This window comes from Neopsephotus bourkii, unplaced genomic scaffold (genome assembly GCF_033783945.1).
Source record: "Neopsephotus bourkii isolate Nb327-2 ecotype Australia unplaced genomic scaffold, CSIRO-AGI_Nbou_v1 NB_1663, whole genome shotgun sequence".
Classification (NCBI taxonomy): Eukaryota; Metazoa; Chordata; class Aves; order Psittaciformes; family Psittacidae; genus Neopsephotus; species Neopsephotus bourkii.
This window is the reverse complement of record NW_026902137.1, coordinates 3,076,519-3,101,228: the sequence shown is the minus strand read 5'-3', so window position 1 is coordinate 3,101,228 and position 24,710 is coordinate 3,076,519. Positions and strand designations below refer to the sequence as shown.

The 24,710-nt window shown below is 36.7% G+C and overlaps 1 protein-coding gene across 4 annotated transcripts in view; it reads left to right on the top strand.

Annotated features, from left to right (window-relative positions):
- Positions 1–24,710, top strand: part of GNAS (GNAS complex locus) — a 151,771-nt gene that overhangs the window by 90,583 nt on the left and 36,478 nt on the right. For all 4 annotated transcript variants that reach the window (XM_061375514.1, XM_061375515.1, XM_061375517.1 and 1 more), the window contains exons 3-5: positions 5,726–5,780; positions 5,884–6,003; positions 22,774–22,871. In XM_061375514.1, the coding sequence (XP_061231498.1) occupies positions 5,726–5,780; positions 5,884–6,003; positions 22,774–22,871 (273 nt within the window). The remainder of the gene's footprint in view (positions 1–5,725; positions 5,781–5,883; positions 6,004–22,773; positions 22,872–24,710) is intronic.

Genomic DNA, 24,710 nt, shown 5'->3' with positions numbered 1-24,710 from the left:
CTGCACTGCTCTGTTTTTACGAGGTGGGTTGGCAGGTAGTGCTGTTTGCATTTCTCTTAACTTCCATAAGGTGCAGTAAACAAATTTTACTGCAGATTTTATGGGATATTTATGAAATCCACAAGTGTGGATCCACTGCATCAAAGACACCATTTTTAGATGAATAGCTACATTTAAGGCCCACATGTCTGTGATGTGCATGAGTGCCTATCAAGGAAGTGGATTGTGTTTTAAAATTAAATTCATATATTAACTTTTCATTTGCTTTCAGTGTGTAATTGTAATGGGCAGAGGAGAGCAGAAGGGGGACAGCTCATGGCTGTCTGCACCTTTGTTAGTGATACCTGTAAAGCAAACCAAGGGATGCCTATGCCGAAACAGAACAACATGGGGTTTTTTTTCCTGTGAAAAGCCAGAGGCAAACAAATTGTTTTGCAAGATTTTTATTCTGGCTGTTATACTTGCAGATTGATTCACTTCACTGCAGTGCTTTGCACAGGCAAGGGAAGCTTTTCATGAGATAAGAGTTGCTCTGTCAGCAAGTTCAAGAGTGAGCAAAGTCTGACAGTCCAGAAATAAATGTAATTTATGCATTATACCAGTCACTGAAGGTGTTAAACCCAGGCTGTTCAGAACCTTGTAAAGAAGACAAAAGCTAATGCCCTGTGTTAACATCATATGATTACATTTTAATATGCCGTATTAAAATGGTCTGTATATGCTCTCCAGGCATGTACGTTTTGCAGTGCAAGTTTAAAGAGAAACTTTCTGCCTTTTATTATCTGCAAAAAGCATCCCGAGAACTACAAAGAATTTGGAATGTGATAAATAACGTTTCAACATGATTTGTGGGGGATTATTATAGAATACAAACCCAGAAGTATTTAAGTAGGTGTACTCTGCCCATGCAGTTACATACCCCTCAGGATTCTAGACAGGCTCACTTGTGGTGAAATAATGAAGGCATACTATTAAATCACAAACCATTATGTGGCATTATTTATTATGCTAAGACTGCACATAGGAAATCACGTGTTAAAAGACAAACTGAGAAAATTACATTTTTTCAAAAAAGAAAGCTAGCATTTATATCTGCAATATACAAAGAATGTTCCAGTATTCACATTGGAAGTATTCGTATTCCAGATTATGTTCCTTTCTTAGGCCATGTTCATAGTGGATTAATTGGCAATCATCATTTACCCTCATTAAAAGCCTTTTTATGTTTCATATTATCTGATCACAGTCTTTTCACTTTCACTCAAATGATGCATCCCACAGCATTAAATTCACCTCTTCACAGTGTTCTTCATGACATGTCTGATGTTTGGTTCCTAAAATATTCCTACATGTAAAGTATACATTTTACTGTATAATCAGAAATTTTTGGGGGAGATATGGGGTGAGTTTCCCCTCTAACTTAGATAATTGATACATGTTAAAATGATAGTACTTTATTAGCATGGCTATCTTTCCTTCTAAAGGAAAAACCAATTTTATTATTGTTGCTTTTCACTCTGAGTGTTTTGGATTTTTTTTTTTTTCTTCTAGTTTGTGGTGTTTGAAGACGTGGCACTTCATTTCTGTTCATAAAACCTTACCTGTTTTTTTGCTGGAAAAAAAAGTAGTAATATACTACATTCTGATTTAAAACTAGGTAGTTCTTTGGAGTTTTCTCTGCAATCTTGTCCAAACTCTGCCTGTTGAAGAAAACTTTGCAACAAGGCGCACAGCTCCTTAACCAAGAAATCCAAACTTTGCTTTCGGGCATTTAGATTGATGGCATAAAGGGGTCACAGGTTTTTTTTCTTTATGTGTTTTTGGTTTTTATGGTTTGGGGTTTTTTTTTGTTACTATTTCAGTTCTTCAACATGTTTTGACCATTTATTTCAGCACTGAGGGTTTTTTTAACTTTCCTACCTGTAAGATGTTTATGCTGGGTGAGCTGAATCATTGGTCCTCTGGAATGGTCTTGTTAAACTTTAAATATTTGTTCCAAGTAATGGTTATTCATATTATCTGGAAGGTAAAACAACATTACAATAGTTCATTTTCTGGTAATCTGTTTGGTAATGTTTTCATTGCATAGGATTTGATGAAGTCTGAGTAAAAGTGTTGCCATTTTAGTAGCAAAGCATCAGCCACAGGTAGATAAGTTCTTTACTAAATAATGATAAGGTTTGTTTTCAAGGAATATTTGATTTTCCTGACCTCCTCTGTCATTCTAATTTCATGTTATTTGAGTTATAATGTCATCTTTTTTTGTAGTGCCTAAAATAGACTTTATTAGTTTTCCTGAAAGCTATGTGCAGCTTTGCTTTGGCCCATTTAAATATTGAAAACAGCAGGATTTGAGATTTTTCTTCTAATCCTTAACTAATAGAGTTTAATGCGTTGTTTGGCCTACTCTACACTGCTTAAGCAAAAGTTTTAAACAAGATTAAAAATATGACCTTATTAACCCATGGCATCTAAAGATACAGAACAGGCCTGCAGAGACAGCAGTTGTTCATTAGCCAGGATAGCATGGTGCCATTCCCAATCTACTCCATCTGCTGCAGAGGAAAACATTTTGGAAGCCCAGCTTTTTCCTTGTGTAGTTTTGGTCATCGTGCCAGCACCTGGGAGTAGGAAAGAGAAAAGCAAGAATTTGTTTCTAAGTTTAGTATCTAGTCTTTGTGGTTGGGGCAAATGAAGTTCAATTACTTTTGGAAATTCGAGGTGCGACCTGGCTGGGATCTCTCAAAAAGAATGCTGGCAGAGGTGGGGTTTAGCTGTTGTTTGCTGCACTTCCTAGTCCCTGAATAAAATGAGTTTCACCTTTCTTTTTGAAGGGAAGCTGCAGTGTATGTAAGCTGTTGGATGGGTGATTGATGAACTTGTTGAGAGTTCCAGAAGAATGAAGTATGTCATTGTCATGGAAAATTTATGCTTAGCAAACATTACAAAACATTCACTGCCGTGTAATAAGATTCCTTGTTTACCGGCCGTGCTATAGGGCCATGGCAACAAAACCAGAAATAGGAACTATGAGTATTTTTGTTATAAAGATGATGATGGTTATCAAACAGTTTGCTAATTGCCAGAGTTTTACATCACTCTGCAGTGCTGCTAGTATGCATGAGGGTCAGTGGAGAGGTGTAAAGGTGAAAGTTGCACCGAAACCTGTAATAAAAATAATGTGGGTTTTTGTATGGTGTGGAAGAGTCAGGTAAATGTGCACTTGAGTGACGCTTCGAAGCAGTTACTTGCAAGTGTTCTAGGGGAGAGAATATAACTAGAGTTTGCTTTTAAAAAAGCAAATACATGGGGCGGGAAAAAAAATCTAAAGGCTTTTAAAACTTCTATCTTTCTATTGATGTTCCAAAACAAAGCAAAATGACTTAATAGTATTTCTTTATTTAATCCTTTAAAAATACTGATATCTTGCTTAAACTTTCAGTGTATCAGTTGCCCTTTTGATCTTGGTGAGGTGGAATCTGGATACGTGTTCATTAAGTTCAAAACCCAGCTGAAAATTAGAGGCAAAATCAAGCCAGACAAATTGCTTACACTGTCATGGGTAAAATGCCATTATTTACATTTTATTAAATAATGGAACATAAGTTTTAAAAACCAGAAGGTGGCTGATGTTTTTGCCCCCATACATGCACTAACTGAAAAACAGTGTTGATACACCTACTGTAAGTCTTAGTTTGTGGAATGGACAGTTTCTTAAGATACGGGGCAATACAAAGCATTGAAGATGGGAAGGAAGAGGGTGAAAAAGACCTCGTTTTTTCATCTTTTCCTGTCTTACTTATTTTCCTTAGCTCAGTGCTTTTGGTCTTTGTTGGCTCACTGCCTTGTTCCCATCAGCAGTGCCAAATCCCTGAAGCAAAAAACTGGTAGTCTTCAGGAATAAGGTGGTCTGTAGGCAGATCAGGAAGTCTAGAGAAACAAAGAATTTACATCAGATTGCTGAGCATTTAATTTTCTTTCCTCATCAAGCTTCACTGACCTTCCTCACCCAGCCCCACAGTTTTGAGAATACATGCAGTGGTCAGCGAGGAGGAGCTGAAGTTTAGGGGATAATCGTGTTTCTGTTTGGGTGCTGATTTAGACATGTTCTCTCTACACAGCAAAGTCACTGAATGAGATGATTTGATGCTGCCACTTGCTTTCCATTTCTAAGAGCAGCCCTTGCATTGCAGTCATGCTGTCACAACTGTAGAATATATAGTAAGGTCCTCCATGTCTGTATCTGTAATACAGTGTACCACGTGGCCGGCATGGTGGTGCTTTCCTTAACCCTGTCTTTTACAGAAGTTGCATTAATCTTTGATTTGATAATCAAAATTCTCACCACTCTTGGATGTCTGAGTCTGCCTAATTATTGAAGCAGTACTGGTTTCTTGGTTGTTTTTTTTTTTCCCTGCTGTTCTGCATTCTTGATTGGTGAATATGCTTTCAGTTTCATTTTGGTTGTTGGTTGTGAGTAATTATAGAAAGGGAAAAGTGATAAAAAGCATTTGCAATATAAATGCTTAATTAAATCAATAAAATGAGGTTTTCAAGCTGTAAGAGTGAGCACTACCTTTGGAAGGGTAAGAAAAGCAAACATGCTGTTGCAGGTTTAAAGTCTCTGGGATATTGTGCTGGAAAATGTTAGTTTTCAGAATGAAAAACATAAAAATAGTTGGTATAAATATTCAGGTAAAGCATTCTGTAGAAACAGTTTAATAAGATTAAAAGGTCACTTAGACAATCTAGCTGTTTTTTTTTTTTAGTAATTATATAGCTCACTTGGTTTATCTGAAACTAGTCATTTTATGTTGTGTATAGTAAGAAATTAATGTAAAAATTGTGTCATAGTACATTGCAATTAAGTTACAACTTACTGTCTCAGTACTAGTGTAATACTTCTGGGATGCTGGTTCCTGGTCAATACCATATGTTTGATCATGCATCTAATTTTATTGCACTATTTAGCATTGAAGGTAACTGTTGTCAGATTTGACACATAAACCAGTGCCCACGCAGCAGAGGCACTGGTTTACTCTGGCTTGCTTGAGCTTGTGATGCTTTTTAATTTGTCTGCAGTTAATCCCAAATGACAGTGCTCATATAGAGCATTCCAGGTGGTTTTCTAGCCTGCTCTTCTGCTTGTTGTTAGAAGGGAATTTTAGCTATTTGCATTAGCTCTTTATTATTTAGATTTTATATCTAAAGTGCTAGTTTGAATGTCTCTGTCAGGTTGAGTTTCCCTGCTCTAGCTTTTTCTGCTATGACATCATTTTTCTACTGTAATTTTTTCAGTACTTTGAGATTCTTTGGTCTTCTTTCATTTGTTTCTACTTTTAGTAACTTACCTGCTCCCCATTTGTTTCCAGTTTATGCTTTTCCAAGTAACTTCCATCTTTGTCTAGTAGTTTGCATTCAAATGAATCAAAATCTGTTTGATTTTGCAGGATGTCTTAGACCCAGTCTAAGACTACAATAAATTTTTATTTAAGCATAATGAGATACTGGGGTTTTTAATACAAATAGAAGTTTACTGTTTAAGTAGAAAAGTTATGAGGTATTTAATGAAGTGCATCTACAAAAGTATTTGTGGACTGAAAGCACTTTAGTCAATGGTGACAACACAGTTCTGATGGAACAGTTTTCAAATTCATGTTCTGTTTCTAAAAGATACTCTGCTTTTATGGCTTATAAATTTAATAATGTGGTTTTTTTATTACAGGGAGAAGAAAATGAAAATTCAGGATATTAAAAACAATATTAAAGAAGCTATAGAGGTAAGCTTACAAGCTATTGTTTTCAATTATTCAGAGCTGTTTAGATACTCTGCAATATTTATTATTTTTTTCATTATTATTATTTATTTCTGTTTCTCTGCAGACAATAGTGACAGCAATGGGCAATTTGGCACCTCCAGTTGAACTAGCCCATCCAGAGAACCAGTTTCGAATCGACTACATCTTAAATTTAGCTAACCAGATAGACTTTGATTTCCCACCGGTGAGTAAGTAATTCACATCAGCTGCAGTCAAGCTTTTATGCAGATGGTTGTATTTCACTGCACTGTAGTAAATATTTACAAAGCTTAGTGAGGTCTCTCTGGGAATTACCACGGTAGGTGTCGTTGGTCAGTGCTAATCAAATGAAGTGTATAGCAACTTTCATATAGAATATTCAAGCTGGTTCTTCATGAGCACAGAGGTGCTTGTCTCCTTTTTGTGCTCTACTGAAATACTCAGCAGTGCTGGCAGTTAAATTTGGGTATTTTTGGGAATTGCTTGGCCCAGAGGGAGTGAAGATACACACAACAGTCTGTTGATGATTAGCTGGCATTTAGTGATACTGTATTTCTGTTTTGGAAGAATGCTAGAGTTTCTTGCTGATTCAGACACGTTCTCAGCTGTGTCAGCCAGGCTTTCTGCAAAGGCTCCACATGTTATGCCCTTGCCCCAACCCTCCCAGTCCTAGTTAATCATTCAAAATACCAGCAGTCCCAGAGTAAATGCAGAAAGTGTAATTATTTGGTTGATGGCATGACTTTGTACCCCCTCTCTGTGATTAATTTCTACTGTACCTCAATCAGGCTGGTAGCAGAACCCTGTGAAAATACAGCTTGCAAACACTGAGGTCTTAAACACTGAGAGGATATTTTTATTAATTACCATGAAGTATCTTATACTTGAAGTCATACAGGAGTATTTCAAAGTTTGTATTCTTTCTCTGTGAATTGTTCTGAAGGGCTGCGGGTAAGAATTATGGTGGTGTATCAAAACTGTGATCCATTTATACCAGAGTTCTGTATCGAGCAGTGGTCACTCCCAGATGTTGGAAAGTGCAAGTATAAATAGTAGTAAGAAGTGGGATAGTTTGCAAGTTTTTCGTAACTGATTTGTAAACATTATTGAGGTCTATGAAACCAATGATAGTTACCTTTTGCAACTGTTGCCACTTCTGGGAAATTCCCTGCTTTGATAAGCCTTTATATATAAGACAAGAGCAACCAACCAAACCCACATAAGTTGTGTACAAGGCAGCAGTCCTGTGTTATCAGCAAGTAAGTGGAAGTACTGGCATTGTAGTCTTCAAATCAGTCACAGTTCAGCAGGCATAGACAGGTGGATGGAGGGAAGGGTGTATGGTTCTTTTCTAGCACAGAAAATGTAACATCAGTCATTTTATCTTGAAGAATCTTAAATAAATCAAAGAGATTTTGTGATGTTTAACTTTGACTCCTCTTTGGTTTTGACACTTGTCGGTGTTATTCATAGTCACTTAATGGATGATCTCCCCTACTAGGGGGACAAAAGGTTCATGCTTTGAAGGTAGTGTTAGGAGAATATTTGAGAGAAAAGGCTCCTGACTCCAGCCAGTGTGCTCTTGAACTGGCTGCATGCCCACAGCTGTCCTACCTCCCATTGTTTTGTGATAGTTCAGGTTGTGATCTGTAACAATGCTGTAGCAAGTTCCAGTGACCTAACTTACACTGAAATACTTGATTTTCCCTGTCTCTTCTACCTCACTGTTTTAGGGTGCTTTCTTCCATTCAGTTGAAATGCAGTGATTTTTTAAAAAACCAAACAATAATTACTTTTTTCTTTGCAGCAAGGGCTAATTGTACGGTGGTGAGTCAGTCAGTCCAGTGTGTGTGCGTTACATTAACTTTTTATATAAAAGTTAATATCAGTATGCATTATCTCTGGTAGCCCAAATGGTAACAAGCACTTGATGTCTAAAGCAATAGAAATGTATTTACCAGGTCCATAAATAACGTCAAGTTTAGTGAAAGTCTTTGATGTGTTGAATGACACATGACTTCAGGAATAACGGTGCTCCAGTCAAACTAGTTTTTCTTCTCTGAGCACAGGTATTGTCTTAAATTTTTAAGCCCTGAGTCTACAGAGGTTTAGGTGTGTGCATAAATGTGACTAGTGGCTAGCTTCATTGGTGTGATTAGCTACTTCATATGTAAATGCAGGGTTCTGGTTTTAAACTGGATATACGTTATCCACAAATTTTGAAGGAGTATTGTGGCTCTTGGTCATTATAGAGGCTATTATGTGTCTGATTTCTGAGTTTGTCTGAATGTAGTTTATAGTTCTTTGGTACCTGAAAAACTGAACCTACGTTTTAATTGTGTATTTTAAAACAAGTTAAGGTCTAGAATGTCCCTAGATGCCAACTCTCAATGCATGATACTAGAAATGTGTGATGCTTGGGTACCTCTGTAGAAAAGATTCTGACTTTGTTACAGATTAATTGAAAGTACTCTGAAGAAAAAGAAGTAATTTTCTGTAAGTGTAAAGGATAGTCTTAGGCTAGTTTTGCTTTCTGTCTAGGAGAGTCTTGATTATCTACTTTCTTCTCACTACTCTGGTGGGAGAATTTAACCAACTGGCAGCTAAACTTTTTCCTATATTGCATATTAATGCTAAAGAAGGGAGGGGAATTTTTAGTGATGTGAGTCATATGCAGTGTTCTCTGTTTTGAGTTGAAGAACTTTTTGTCTCTTCCATTTTCTTCTTGGGGAATCATATTTCACCTGTTACAAAGACATACTTTCTTCAGTATATATTTGATGAGAGCAGGGAGAAAGAACATGCATGTACCAAAGAGATACTCTTTGAGGGCTCTGAATACTTAGTGCTGTACTCTTAAAATGCAAGGCCATTTTGCTTCTCTTTAAGTGCCCATTCACCTTTTCTGAAACATTAATTTAGCGAGCTCTCCAGAAGGCAATGCACAGGCATAGAGAGCTTAGACTAAGTCTTGCAAAAAAGTACTAGCCCTTCTAGTATGGATGAACACTGAGAATAATAGAGATCATGCTTTCCATGATAAAAATAGAGCTCTGCCTTCAGTACTTCTTGAAAACATGACACTACCAATTTTTTACAAAAGATTATCGTTTAAGGAGGACCATTATCATTTCCTTTATTCGAGTTGGGGTTTTTATCATGTGATTAAATTGTCACTGGCCAATATGATGACACTAAGCAAAGAAAAAGAAAGTTAAAGTATGAAAACCTCGGAAGTTAATCAAACTGAACTCTTTTGAGATAGTGGAAGCATTTAATTTTAATAATCGAGCTGATTGTGAATGTGCATTACTCAGAGCCTTAGAAACGAGGTCATAATCTATGTGTTGATATATTGGAACAGAGGTAAGGATCTGAAGGCATACATGTAATTACTGATGCTGGGCTTCTGTTTTAAGATGATACCATGAGAAATAGTATTTTTAAATAGGGAGAAATAAGTGATTTAGAAATTATAAAATTAACTATGTTCGTAATTGAGGCTCTCTAATGAAATAACTACCATAGTTGGTTTGCTTGAGCAGGAAATCTGAGAACTTGCCCGAATTTGTGCTAGAACTGCTTTTTTAATTATCTCACACCAGCTGAACTTTGTAGGACTAAATTCTGCTCTTTAATTTTCTATGTGACCAGATGAATGCATGCTTTACAGGACCAGTGTGGGGTGTAAGAACAAACATCTCATGAAGCAAAATTTCAGGCTTTTTCTAAAAATATTCCATCAGTTAAAATAGAAAATAAAAACAAACAATGCTTGTAACTGAACTTCCAAATGGCTTTTCTGTCGTGATTGTTCTTGGAGGTATTTGACTCAACACAATTGTATCTGTATGTTTTCAGTGTCAAAATTCAATCTCATAAGTATTTTTAATACTTCTGACCAGCTGTATATCTGTTTCAAATATAGTGTGATGTTGGGTTAGCTGGGTTATAGAGGTGATATTTTTATTCCTGTTCTGCATACCAGACTGTGGTTAGGATATTTTCTCCCATCCCTACTACCAACTCTAATAGTGTCCTTTTTCTCATCCCTTTTTGCTTTTACTTTTAGAAGAGGAAAGGAAATGCCGTTCTTCTATGAACATTTTTCTTTCTATGATCGACCAGTTTCAAGCAAGCTACCAAATAAAACTTATTATGGGTTTCAGTCCTTTTATAATTCTCTGGTTTTGATGAAATATTCAAAATAGCAGAACAGTATTTACAACTGTCTATTTTTAATTGATATGGACTCAGCTAAGGAAGATGTCTCTTGAAAATACTACAAAAACTTCAGCAAGATGGTATTCAAAAAGCAGTGGAACCCAAATATTCACTATTGAAATGAAAAATAACTGCAGAAGCACTCCAGCCGAAGGCTCTCTAGAGCTAGCAAAATACATATTTAGAAGAGATGCATCGTTTTTAGGGTGTTGGTGGAATTGTCTGCAGGTCTTTTGGTCCCAGTTTATTTTTTATTACACTGCTCCATTGTAGTTATTTTGAATCTCCCACTACCAATGCTGCTGAATAGTTTTATTACGGTTTCTGAGTGGTGTCCTTGAACCTGAACTTTACCAGCTGCTGACTTCAGCCTCAAAGCTGGCTTAGCATCCCCTCTGCCCACAGCGATCCTTTCCTTCTCCTCCACACCATGATGTGCCACCCTCACTTGCGCCAAGAAAACCTCCATTGGGTCCCCAGCATCAGTCAGACTATTGAACCCATGCAGGTTAAAAATAACCCTGGTAACCCTTACTCCTTCTCCCTTCTATTTTGGGGGGGGTTATTTTTAACAGGGATCAGTTCTGAGGGCTGGTTTGTGACATGGCCCGTGGACAGTGTGGTGCAAATGAGGTGGTACAAACTGTGTAATATGTTACTCCACAGTAGGTCAGGGGTGGTGGTGGGAGTCCTTAAGGTAGTTTTGACACCAAAATCTTCAAGAAGGTAATAAGAGAATACAGTCTCAGTAAGAAAAGATGTGAACTGGGTTCTCCTTGCTGCCAGAAGTGTTCCTTAATTATGTAGGCAACAGAACAAAATTATCCGTCCCTGTAGATAATCACCCTGATGTGTATAATGATAGATATGTTATTACTCCTGTCTAAATACATCGTGGAAGAAGAGGAGAGCTCCTCTGGTTTGACAGCATTGCTAGCTTTGTAATGTAATAACAGACGTATCCACTCTGAAGAGGCCCATTTCCCATGAGGATACCTCAAATGTCACAGATTTTTGGGGTGTGGAATAGGCCAAAAATTTTCTCTGGTGGGCAAACCAATCAGATGCTGGGAAAGGTGGGAGATAGAGCCTTGTTTCTTGAGTATCTGGGTAATATTACATGGATAGCTCTTACGGCAAGAAAATTTTGGGCTCTTGCTTTTTCTTACCCAGACTCTGCGCAGGTCACCTCAATGTCCTGTACACTTTTGTTCTAGTGACTTTTTAAAGTCTTGTTATCTGTAAAATAGCGATGATCTGAAGTTGCATCTTGAGGTGCAGAAGTGGTAGACCATATGAGTATGTGAAGTATTTTAACTCAAGAATGTTAATGTTGTTAACAAAAAGGAATGGGGAGTATTACAGACAGTACCAGCAGAGTGATGTGGTACCAGATCCTCTCAAATAATCTTTACTTACTGGTTTTTACATTTCCATTATCTTATCTACACAGAGCAGGTCCTTCTAGATGGACTTTTAGTTAATCCAATTGAGCTTACCTGATTGGAGTTTAACAGAACCTTAATGAAGCTGGTTTTCCTATTCTGTAATAGCAGACACCAGTTCTTTAATATAGATTAGTTAAAAGATTTCTTTTGAAGCTACCTTTTAGTATAGGGCCTCTGGGGCAGGCAGCCACTGGACTTCATTTCTCTTTCTCATAATTAAAATGTGTATAGCTAGTAACGAATCTCCTGAAATCTTTGATTTTTGTCCACATTAGATAGATGCCTGATAGGAATTTTTTATTCTTGAAAGTGAACAGCAGTATCAGATAACTTTTTGTTATAAGTGAATAGCAAATCTGGACATTGCTAACCTATTTATTGGGTGATTTTTTCAGTTTCAGCTTTAGTCTGCAGTAGTACCCCAGGCTTTGCTTAGCTTGTGAGCTAGCCCATTGCATTGTACTAAGAAATACTATGTTGACGTGAAACATTTTTCATTAATAATTAAAATACATTTAGTATAAGCATAAAGTAGTACCTGACTTTTTTGCTAACTAGACATTACTTTAATAAGTAAAAGCAAACGCTAGTACAGAACTCAGCTGTTAGGTTCCCAAGCAAATTCCTGGGGACCATCTTTCTTTGACAGCAGTTGTAGTAGGAGTTGTTACCTGGAATGGCAAGTTTTTGAATGTGCAGGAATTACCAATGGTCCCACATGGTTGCTGTAGCCATGCTGGGAGCAGCTGCCTTTGTGCATGGAGAGGTTTTGGCATACCAGGATGTGTGCGCTGTGAGGGGGGTGTCTAGGTCTGTCAGCTGCTGGTAGGTGAATTCTGTGTAAATCACTTAAAAAAACAGATCTTTTGCTGGTCCTTTTTTTTTTGTCCAGGAAACAATAAAGTCTCCAGGATTTCTGTAGGATCATGCATAATTTATGAAAACCATTTTTTATTTACAGAGAACTTGATTTATTTTTTTTTAAAGCAGAGAACTTGATTTATTTTTTTTAAAGTAATTCTTTAGTAAGATACATAATTAAAAACAGTGTGCACATATATAGTGAAAATATTTAACGTGGGAAGTTCTTTTTTTTTTCCATCTAAGAATAAAGCTGTTTAAATAAGAAAAAAATATTTGTGCTGTATGTTTTGACTGCTAAAGTTTTCCAGAAATGAAAGCACTGACTAGGAACCTGGGCTTCTTTGAAGTGAACAAACCATTTATACCAGAAAATTAATCCCTGTAGTCCATTTAGCTTGCTGTACTGTTCAGTAATGTGACATTAGAAATTAAAAATAGGTTAGTTTCCTATTAAAACTGGAAAAAAGAAAAAAATACCCTTAAAAGGTACAAACTCATTGCTTCCACAAAGCAGAGTGCTGTGGTGACTGGAAACAATTACTTAATTCACCAGTTGCTTCTTTAAAAAAAGCTTCTTTTTAAAAAAATGTAATGTATTTTGCTAAGCCTTTAACTTTGCTGTACTTCATGCATCCAGCTAGAATTCCATATTAAATAAAAGTTAATGTACTGGTTTCCTTCGTTTAAATAGAACTTTGATCGCCACCTAAAACAAAGGTCATGGACAAAAAGAGAACATTGTAAATAAGAAAGTGACACTGCCTGGCTCGTGATGAAGTAAAGAAAGTAAAAGTGATTTTAAAATCTATTAAAATATACAGTTGCTTATGTCTATTTATACGACATTCATGTGTTTAGCAAAAGTAACTCATAGACTATATGTATCAGGAAATCAGCGTATTTAATGGATACCAGCTAATGAGCATGAAGCTGTGAGAAATAGCGATTAAGTGATTTGCATAGGAGGTTTGATTTTGGTAATTTAAAGCAGTGTTTCCAATTTTTACTTCAATATCAAATTTAGTTAATCTTGATACCCAGGAATGAAGGTTGCATTTTTTTGTTGATTTGTCTATTTGTCCCTCTTGTTGTCAAATACAGATTAAGCCCCCTAGTTTTCACCTTGGTTTAGAGTTTCTTCTTGTGTTTTAATTTATAAGAAAAAGCTTAAGTTTTTAAGCCTGTATTCAGTAAAATTACGTGCATATTTAGGCTAGTCCGTCAGATCAGTAATATTACAGTGCCTTGACTTTAAATACAGCCTAAATAATGAGTACATGAGGACTTAAAAAGAAAAAAGCCAGTCTCCCTCCTGTCTTCAGTGAACAGAATTGAGATGAAATGTGAGAGCTAAGCAGCTTTGCTAATTAGCACTGCTCTTCTATATAGTGATTAGTCTCTTGATTTGTTTGCTGCAGTATTTCCAGCTACACCTGATTCTGTTCTTAAATGTAGCAGCACGTGCAGGAACGGCTTTTCCCACCTTCTGGTAATCCAGATTTTACTGCCAGTAACAGCAATTTCTAAGTGCAGTGAAAATGGGGATGCTGCTGCTTCTTATGCCTCCGTTTTTTAAATGCAATAAAATAAAACATTCTGTGCATGAAGATATTTTTTGCTAAAAAATGCAAGGAATGTGGCCTTTGAATTCTGCAGTGCTTTCACCAAGGTGTTCACATAGTTCTGTGGAAATCCTGTAAAGTATTTCCTTAAGTTGGAGAATCTACAATGCAGAACTTAAGACAGCAGACATTATCTGCACATCTTTTCTGTAGAGCAGTCATTTTTATAGTAAATAAAGCCACCCTGTATTTTCCTTTATTATCAATTTGATTAGCATTTGAAGCAAATGCTAATGCTTTATTCTGCATTGGCATTTTTATCCAGCAAATTCTCACCATACCGTATTTATAGACTCATAAGTGTGCATTTCAGAATTCATTGGAAGAAATGGCGACTCAATTTCTCTTGATAACATCTTCTTTGTTTTCCTCAGAGCAGTCTTAAAGAACAAGAACAGATTAATTCAATTTATGGGAAATAGAAGAGCTGTCAGCTGAATTAAACAGGAAATAGACATAAATTTAATATAGAAATTCTTAAGCATTTTCTGGTTTTAATCACTATGAGAGACTACTGCAAAATACTGGTGTATGCATAGATGAAATAAAATTATACCTGTGAGCTTGCCTTGTATCTCAATGGCTTGAGAAGAGTTTCTTTGAGAGGCTTGATGAAGACTAAGCAACCTGTAAATGTGCTAATCACCCTGGGGAGGTGCTTTTTGGGTGTACCGCAAAAAGTGCCTTTGGGCAGGAAAATTCTGCAGCGTACAAAGACTTGGAAATGTGATGGTAAATATGCTTCTAAAAGAAAATCATTACTTTGGTATTTGAATTTCATTTACATCATGTCAGATGAGTAAAGAATGAACTTGGATGAGCATGGAAGCAGCTAAAAGGAAAAGTATTGTGATCTCTTTTACATTCTTATTCTGTGGAGTACTCTTTGCTCTTCTGCTCAGTGCTAAATTGGAAGCTGTTTCTCATTTTTCCAGTACCAAATACAATGTATTGTAATATGTCTGACTTGTACAGAGTTGCCTTTATGCATGAAGCCTCTGTGACTTCCAACAGGGAGACCTGTATATGGAACAGAGCAACAGGGAGTGTGCCTTTAGATTATGAAGTTATGATGAAATTTAAAAAAACATGTCAGGTCCCAAATCTGGAGAGACATCCACAAGCATAGGCCTTTTACCCTTGTCAAACTTGAATGGAAGTTGGCGAGAGCTTGTAGAAATGAAGGTGTGTGGATGAACAGGTATTTGCTTGTGTATTTGCTTACTCTGAGTTTTGGTCCTGCCGCAGACCTGTTGTGCCCATAAGCTGACTGGAGCTGTTAAAGGCATCATGTTTTGTAAATGCAAGTATCTCTTCTGGTGGAGACCTGCTGTTCACGTCAGGTTCTCAGGGTCTTCCCCTTGTTGTTGGACACTACATGACATTCCTTCACTGTCTCAATCAGTTCAGGATCTCTTAAGCTCCCAGGAAACTGGGTAGCTTTTTACTCTTAAAAAATAGTCCTAGCAAATAAACAGACCTTTTAATTAATCTACTGTAAGGGTATGTGATCTTGGTGTCTTCATGTAGACTGTATTGAGTCTGAATACTTGTATGAATTCGGATTCTGCTTCTTTGGGAAGATTGTAAGGTGATTCGTGATCTGTCTTTGTGATTGTCTGAATTTAGAATGAGGAGGAACTGTTTTATTTTTCACCCTTTTCTGTTGGTGGAAGGTCTTGGGAAAAATAAGCTTTTTGTTTCCAGTCTGAAAGGGGCAACAAAGTTGCTGTATGGTCCTCTGTTCAACCCATTACCTGAAGTGGAGTTTGGTTAGTGCTGCTTAGTTTGCTTAGTGCTGATTGAGGTAATAAGGTCATTTGATTTGAATATTTGTTTTAAATATATTATATATTAATTACATAAAAAGCAACTAAATGATGTAGTATGAAAGACATTTTCCAAACCCTAATTTAAGGCTCAAAGGAAATTTCTCAGTGTTTTATTAAACCTTCCTTTTCAGCCAGAGGTTTACGAGAATAGCTGATGGTTGAAATGCCTCTATTACTGCTCTCTACTGCCCCATGAGAGAGCTGGAATGGTATAGAAGACTTCTTTGTGAGCCTTTCGTGCTATCAGTGCAATTAATCCTTTAATGAATTGCCTTTTTTCCATGTATGAGTATACTGTGAGGAAGCAGAGGAACATTGACTACTCGGTGTAAAATTGCAGAGGAATCTTGATGAAATGGGGACTAGGATCTGCATCTGCCAACTTCCATCTCAGTGTTCTCAGCAAAAGGGAGTTCTTCCTCCCTAATGAGCATGATGTGCTTTAAATAGAAGTTGTGTGAAAGGATTGAATCCGAGCAGTATTCTAGTATCAACAGATCAAGCTTCTGTGGCAATGAACCTTCCTGTGAAAGCAGAAATAAAAGAGAAATGGTGTGATACTATGCTAGTGAGGCCTTTTAACCAAAGGCACTTTGTAGATTATGGGCATTGAATTGTGTGTTGGCATATTTCTCAAATACTGTGGTATTTTGAAACCCTTAACAAAGGGGAAAAAAGCTTAAACTTCACAGGAGTTTCTTAAATAAAATTCCCTTGCTGTTGTCCATTCCTTGCAGCCACATCCAGTTTAATTTAGGCTACTAGAAATGTGAAGGTACTGTAGCAGAAACACAAAGTATTTCAGCATCATTCTTCTTTTCTAAGCATGAAAAACTGTTGATAATGAGACTGAATCCTTGCTGAGGTATTTCCAGTTATGGGAAGTGCTGAGGACTGTGGCCTCTCCCAAAGAGTTTTGTATTCAGCTCTGGACACATGCCAGTAACTGGAGAATATCTTCAACTATTTGTAGGTATGCGTTTCCTTTGTGATATCATCAGCATATTTTCCCTGAAATAGCAAGCAATAATTAACACTTGTTCACACCATTAGGAATGCAGATGTTTCCCTATTCAACTAAGTGGCTTATTAAACTGTCTGATTTGAAAGATTTAACATGTTCTAGTATCCCTGCCCAAACACGGGAGAATTACAAGATGCCATCAGTTTCCTTCTCTGAGTGGCCTTACAGTCAATAGTAATCACTTGATTTCAGATATGACTAATGAAATAAATCAATTTGTTGTGTATTTGCCTATCCTGGAAGGAGAAAATCAACCCGTACAGTTTGTCTTGGAATGCACCATGCTGCCTTGTCCTGTGACCCTATCTTGTTCTAACGTGGTTCCTTAGTGGAATGCAGCAGAACGGCCCACCTGTCATGAACATAAAGTTCATGTGCCCCCACTTTACAAAGTAGGGTTGTAAAGGGGTTTGACATCAATGGTCAGTGTTATTTTTAAAAGCTGAACATGTCAGGAAGCAAATATCCTCCGGGATACAGTTTTACAGTTACAAGCTGGTTTGATTTGACCTTTAATCATTAGGTTTGTACGTTGATGACATATTTAAAACTCTTATTATGAAATGTGCAACTATGGGACAGTGAACTTTGCCCAGGAACTGAATCCCAGTTTTAACCACAACATTGTGTAACGGTTGTACACACCTTTTAGTGGGTAAGGTTTTTTTCAATGGCATTGACTTTTCCTGGAATTAGTAAATAAGCTTTTCTAATGACAGATTCACCCTATAGTATATGTTACAAAGAAAAGACAACGTTACGTATCCACACTAAGGTTCCCGTGAGTATGGTGTCATAGTGGCAAGAACTGTGCCAATGATTTTCCTGTGCCAACATCCTAATGCCTATAAAACATTGCTTCATAAACATTTTTTAAAAGTCTCTTGAGTATTTATATATCTGGAGGGAACAAACCTTGTAGACAGTATGTCCAGTTTTTCTCTTTCATTTTCTGCTTATATTTCAGCCTTTAGAATGACTCTCAAAGGCTGATTTGGTTCCTTTATTTTTTCCCAGGCCTGGAGCTTGTCTCCTGAGAATTATTCTTTTTTAACAACCAAAATGCTCAACCTCAGGGTTCTTTAACACTTTCTCTGGTTTGACTTTCAATAGACCACAGTTTACCTGCTGCCATTTATTCCATTTGCTGAAATTTTCTATTACAAGTTGGGTTTCAGTTCGATTATACTCTGCATTGCCCCTGTTCTAATCCAGAATGGTGTCAGTAAGATCTTTCTGGAACAAAGCAGTGCTTCCCGAGCATCCCTTCTATATGATTTCTGCTGATGTTGTTTTTTCTCTAGAGGTCTGCATAGATTCCTGTAAGTGAATACAAGCCATTTATAAATGTTGGCTATTGACCCATTGTATTGGGAGAACTTTCAGCAGGTGGAGGAAGTGTTGTCTCGTAAATAAAACATTATTGCCAGAATGCATTTCACACAAATATTACATTTTAAGTATTGTGATGTTATGATATGATGAGAGGTTAGGCTTCCTCGCCATTAGCAAGTTATGGTCCTTAATACTTCAGTTACCTAAGTAAGGCCAGAGAAAGTCTACCCAGACAGTGGATCTTCTCAGGGGGCTGTTTTTATAGTTTCACAGAAGCATAGGCTGTTAGTTGGGGATTGCCTGGAATTGAAACTATGCCCCTGCCCAGCCTGAACAGATTCAGAGTCAAGTCCTGTTTATTCTGTTCAGATTTGTGTTCTGTTGGCATTGTTTTCCCTACACAAGGATTTCTCCCTCTTTGGGGTCATGTTAGCGCTTTGAAAAGTGTAAAGTCTGGTCTGGTGGTAAATAAATGCTGCAATCTTGAAATCATTTTTAGGAAGAATTCACTTCACACCTTTGGTGGTACCGTGCTGTCATCACTTGCATTGACTTCTGTTGCTTTACCCAGTTTCAGCTGGGTGTGCATTGTATAATGGCAGCAATTTTTTATAATGGAAAATGACAAAACCTGAATATTTTTTTTTAAGTATGCATAAGGGCAAGAATGGATAGTTTGTAAATGCTGTGGATTGTTTGGAACCTGGCGTTTAAATCCTGTTTATTGTGGAATGTCATCCCAAACCAAATTGTTATGTAGTATTATTTGTTTATTTTAGCTCTTTTGATAGGAGTTCCATTTTACAGGGCAGGAGAGACCTGTGTTGATGCTGCTGTAGAGTCTGTTATTTTAGAATGTGCCAGCAAATCAATTGGTGTTATGGAAACAAGAACCAGACATGTAAGGACTAGTTTTCTGGCTATTTCTTTTCAGGAAATTTGCCTGCTACTTTTGGTTCATTTGTTTCCTAACATTATTTTTAGAGAACTCATACAAATTAGACCTGTTTAACTAAAAAAAGAACCAAGCCGAAAGCCACCCTGTTGCTAACTTGATTTTTTTTTTTTTTAGTGGCCTCTGAAGCCCCTGTTTTACCTAAATGCATAACAAATCTTGTGGTTTTACTTGCCTTCCCTGTGAGTAGCCCCAGGCTACATTCCATGACTCAGATGGGATGCTGAGGATTTCTTGTGTTATTCTTTTTCCTGAATATTATTTCAGAATTGTGGTTAGTGTAGGTATACTGGGGAGGAGGGAGAATCTGGGGTTTTTTTGCAACCAGCTTCCAAGTCTTAATACCAAAATCAGTGACTAGTACAAGTAGGCTTCTCGTAAAGCAGGAGTAGAACTCTGTAAGCCTTTTTCCAACTTTTCTAGTTGCGGTTTGCAGTTGTATAGGCTGGGTCATCATTAGTCCCAAAATGCGTGACAATATATTTGGTGTGGCCTAAAGACAAAAGGTTATTTGTTAATAAAAGGCCTTTGTATTTGGCTTTCACAAGTCATGTAGTTCAGTTTTAAAAGAAAAATGGAAACAAGCAACAAAAACCCCTAAATGAAACACAGAAAGCACCTCCAGAAAAAACTTCGCTGTGTCTTAATGTATTAATTACTCATTACTTGTGTTAGATACTGATTTCGAAATGGCAATAAAAAGTTCAAAGAATGTGGACTTAAATTCTTTTTCCAGCCCACATGGACAGTTAATAACCCTATTGAAAAGATTGCATAAGTATGCTGGTTATAGTTCGGATTATCATGATAGACATAAAGGCAGCATTAAGTATTTTATTGCTGCTTTGGCCTAACAAGGCACAAACACTGATTGTTATTCCATTATTGTAATCCATGTATTTTCTTAGAAGTTAAAAACTGCCCTTAAAACACAGGGAGGACTCTTCAGAACAATTTGTAACTGTTCTATTAAACTAAATCCTAGGCTTTTTATTTCCAATGTGTTTATGGTAGGGCCAGGGACTGGATTTTCTTCTCATCCCATTTTAAGAGTCTTGATTGCAAAAACTATTGCAAATGTTTCTTCACAAAGTATGATGGAGTTCCTAAGTTGGTTGAAATAATTATTTTCTATCAGTATTCTGTTAGAATGTCATAGCTGTAGTGAGAAACAATATTAAGGAAGAACTTTCATGTCACATTTATGTGGCAGTTTTACTATGCTGTGATTTTTATCTTATTTTTTCAGTAAGACACTGCCTCTTTTCAGTTCAAAGGTACATTCGTAGGTGATGAAGAATCTGTCTGGTTTATTGCATCTTCTGCAAACTTGCCTCTGCCTAGTTGTTTGTTTCCTTACTCTAATGCAGGATGAAGCGAGTATTTGGGGGTAATTTGGAGATAATTGGCTTGGCAGATGCTGACCCTAGTTCGAAGTAGATGTCTATTTTAGAACCATATCTTTGTCAAATAGTTCAGTTAACTATCAGAAGTCTGCTGTAAGTTATCTTCCTTCATTAGATGGAAAATGTAAATGGTGTGCGTCCATGTGAATCAGCTGCTGTTTCAGCAAAAAAACCCAGCAAACTTACAGTTGATGATTCAAGTTTTCAATTTCCCAGTTTGTAGTGATAAGTTGAGTGAGTCACAAGATGTTCTGTACTAGACTACTGTTACTTTCAAAACCAAATGCATAAACCTACCCCAAAGTGAGTTTGGTTCAAATACAGGGAGACCCAGATAATTCCCCTTCTGTCCTTTACTTTCTCTTCCTCCTGCTTTTTGCTTTGGTGATATACTTTCCTCACTGTGCTGTGATGTAGTTGAAGATTATCAGTAATTGACAGTCCCCCAACTGCCAAAAAAGTGGAAACATTCAAAATCAAAGGATCCAGTGAACACAGTTCCAGCAGTGGGAAAAAGAAAACTGAGGACTGGGATTAAGATTTTGAGCCATCTTTTACTTCCTTTAATAGGAAATGGTTGTACAATCTATAAGTACTAAAAATCAAGTAAAATCTTACCTACTTCTGAAAGAATTTTAACTTGTCTTTTTGTTCATGAACAGTTCATAAAGCCAGGGAACAACTGGAAAAGATACATCTAGTACTGTACATAAACTTTATAATCTCTTTAAAAGAAATCAGAACAAAATTGTAGTAGTGTACTTTTACTACCATTTTTACGTTAAGTTCAGCTAGTCAATATCCAACAGCAATAAAAGCAAGATCAAATTTACGTTTGATAGGCTCTTTCCATCATGGCTGTTCACAACTGTATGGTCATGCAATCCCATATGCATCTTATACCTGCCAAAAAGAGGATGGTTTGACGATCTACATCACTAAATTTACTTTAAGCTGCCATTATGCATTTTCAAGATGCTGTTTAAAGCACCTACTGTTCTGGTACTGTTCAGGTATTAATTAGCATTCTGTTAGGAAGGTGAATCTTTCAAGTGAAACATTGTGAGTCACACTGGATGTGACCCCTTTCTTTGGACTAAGCTGATAATAAAAGAATGCAAGGGACTGATACCCCAAAAGAGGGAGAGATTCCAAAGCTAAGTTAATGGAGGAACCTTGAAGTGGTAAAATAACTATTTAAAATAATACATTATTTTTTTCTTTCAAAATATTTCTACTGTAAAGAAAAGGTGGGGGGAATCAGGATATGTACAGCAACTATTTCAAAGGTCTTGTGCTGTCCTCAATGCAAAATGCTGATATGGAGTAAGCTACCTGAGCCACTTAAATTCAGAATGAAAGTATTTAGTCCAGAATGCTTTAAAAGCTCTGAGAGGTAGCCAGAAAAAGTCCATGATCATTGATAAAAGTAATGCCCCCACAGTGGTGGTGTATTGAAGTCACTAGGCTGCTGCTTTTCTCTCTGAGTCTATTTGAAGTTCATAGACCAATATCCGGAAATACAGTTACAGATGGCACTTGCCCCAGTTGGAACCAAAGCTACAAGCAAGTTGGAACTTTGCAATTTTTTTACGTTCAAGAAAAGGACAGGCTTCTGGTTGTGTTTTACATTTGTGTTTCAGTTCAAGAAAACAGAAGCATTGCATTTTTGCTATATTGATATAGTTAATACATGATCTAGCTGTGTGTCACTGTATTTCTTCAGGAGTTCAATACCCTATTTCACTATAGAGTAATAAATTCTGCAAATAGAGTTAACTCATAGAGAGTTAAGTAAGATGCAGATGTCTGTATAGTCCCCGAAGGTCCTCACTAACTTGGTAAGTCAAGTAAACCTAATCATCATTTACTACCATTATGTAAGAATTACTGAGAAGTAGTGATTTATTGAAGGAAAAAAGCAGTCTTGATGGCTAAATAAATATAACATTCAGTGGAATCAAGAGTTAAAGGGCAAAAGTTACCAAATAGTATTGGTTATTAAAAATGCCAACTGAATTGTCACTAATGAAAAATTAGCCTTCCCTCAGTATCCAGTTGGTCTCAATCAGAATGATTGAGAAGCAGTTTTTTGTGTTACGAAACATTTGGGTCAAAACAACTGAGAAAGCCAACTGAACTTGCGGTCAGGTTCTGAAAAATGTTTTTGGTGAAATAATGCTACCATTTATCACTCATTGCAGTGGAAACGATATGGTACCATTTGCCAGTTCTCTTCATTTATAATCCATTTTACTCTTTCAGGAGTTTTACGAACATACAAAAACCCTTTGGCAAGACGAAGGTGTGAGAGCCTGCTATGAGAGATCTAATGAATATCAACTGATTGATTGTGCACAGTAGTAAGTATTGTTTCTATTCTGTTCTATATTGACTGCTATATTCAAATTCTTTTATTGAAAACATTCAGTGACAGTGTTTTGGATGGTCCAGTTGCTTACTTTTCCTTACCTTGGAAAAGTAGTATTTGCTACATAGTGAATTCTTGGTAATCAGCTATTCAAAGAGGTAGGAAAAACTGGTGTTCAGTTACACAATAGTATCTCTATTGAAAACCTTGCAGATGCTTTCCAATGGTCTTAATATAGGCTGGCACCTTAATGCAGTGGGCAATAGTACTGTCTCAAAGACCAGGTTTCCTCCTAATGCCCATGTGTGTAGCTTTTGTTTTAGTGCAGTTTATTTATCTGAAAACTAAGATATGGCAGTAAGAATCATAGGCAGCAACCTGTGATCAGTCACTAAGACTTCTGCTTGTGTGCCTTGATGCACATATGTGAGAAAGATTAATTCTCTTCTGCTGTTTGTACCACTGTAATAATTTGTATTAACATAAGAGGCTTCTGCATGTTTGCAGTTATTTACCACATACAGCCATATATTATGGTTCAGATTTTTTTAATGGGAATATGTTTGTGATAATTGCGACCATTCCTGGTATTTTTGTTGTATATACTCAAGAATTGCAGGACTTGAATGTTCTGTATTAGTTTATACTCTCTCTACTTCTTTTGGAGAAGCTGAAATAAGATTTAATGGTCAAGGAAATGCAGGTTTCTTATTTCACGTGCTGATGGACAAGGGCAGTTTGTTTACTACTGCATCTCTTAAAGAACATCTGATAAAATTTGTAAGGTTCTTTTTGTGTTGTTTCTTTAGGTAGACTGAAAGCTAAATCAACAATTAGCTCTGTTTGAAAAGAGACCAGGGAGATAATTTTACTATGACTTGCACAGCTCCAGGTCTTTAGAAGCCTCTTTGAAGTGTAGCCATTGTTTCTACTGTGAATTTGTTTGATGTGTAGCGATGTCTTTTGCATTAGGTGACTAATGTTTGATCATTTGGCCTGGATCATTTTGCGGCTTTGGTTGCTACAGAAAAAAAAAACAACAAAAAACCCCTACAAGATTTTCATTCCCTTCAAGTATCCAGGGCATTTTTTCTTCCTAGTGTAAAGCTGATAGAAATGGAGAAAACCTAGCTTTGTTTCTCATAGGGTTTGGTTATCTGTTTGTTTCTGATTAGTGTTTGTTAATAGTCAACTTCTCTGATGGGAAAAAGTAAATTGTTAAGCACAAAGGGGGTTTTGTGTTGCCCTTTTTTGGAAGAGAAGCAAATTTTGTTCTGCCCTGAATGCACAGAAGAAAGCTAAAATTCTTACCATCTCTGATGGCTGGACATTGACTTTTTCATGGGTCAGCAGCCACGGGTGGCCTTCAGGATGGTTTTACTGTCCTGCTCCATCTAGTGGAACACATAATTCTACATCATGAGCTGCTGAGCCAAAATTAAACCTTGTACATTGCTGACAAATTAGGTATTTTTACTAAGGTACCATTGCTGTCTTCTAAAAATATTTCATCATTCTAATATTTATTCAATTTGATTGTAAAGTATATGACATTATTTTCTTACAGAAGAAGCTTTCTAGTTGTTAGCTTTGGTAGTTCTTGTCCTTTCTGGCATCTTTGATCATGCAGTGGCATTGTTTTTAATAACATGGTATGCAAAGTAAGAGGTTTTTAATGGCAAAATACTTGCTTGGAGGTTAACGTCACTTTGAAATTCTGAACTTTTTGTGGTATTCCATTTTCACGGGACCTGATGAAAATTGCTTCATAAAACCTGACATGATTGATACCTTGAAATTAAAGTGGTGAGCACACTCGAAAGAAAAGAAT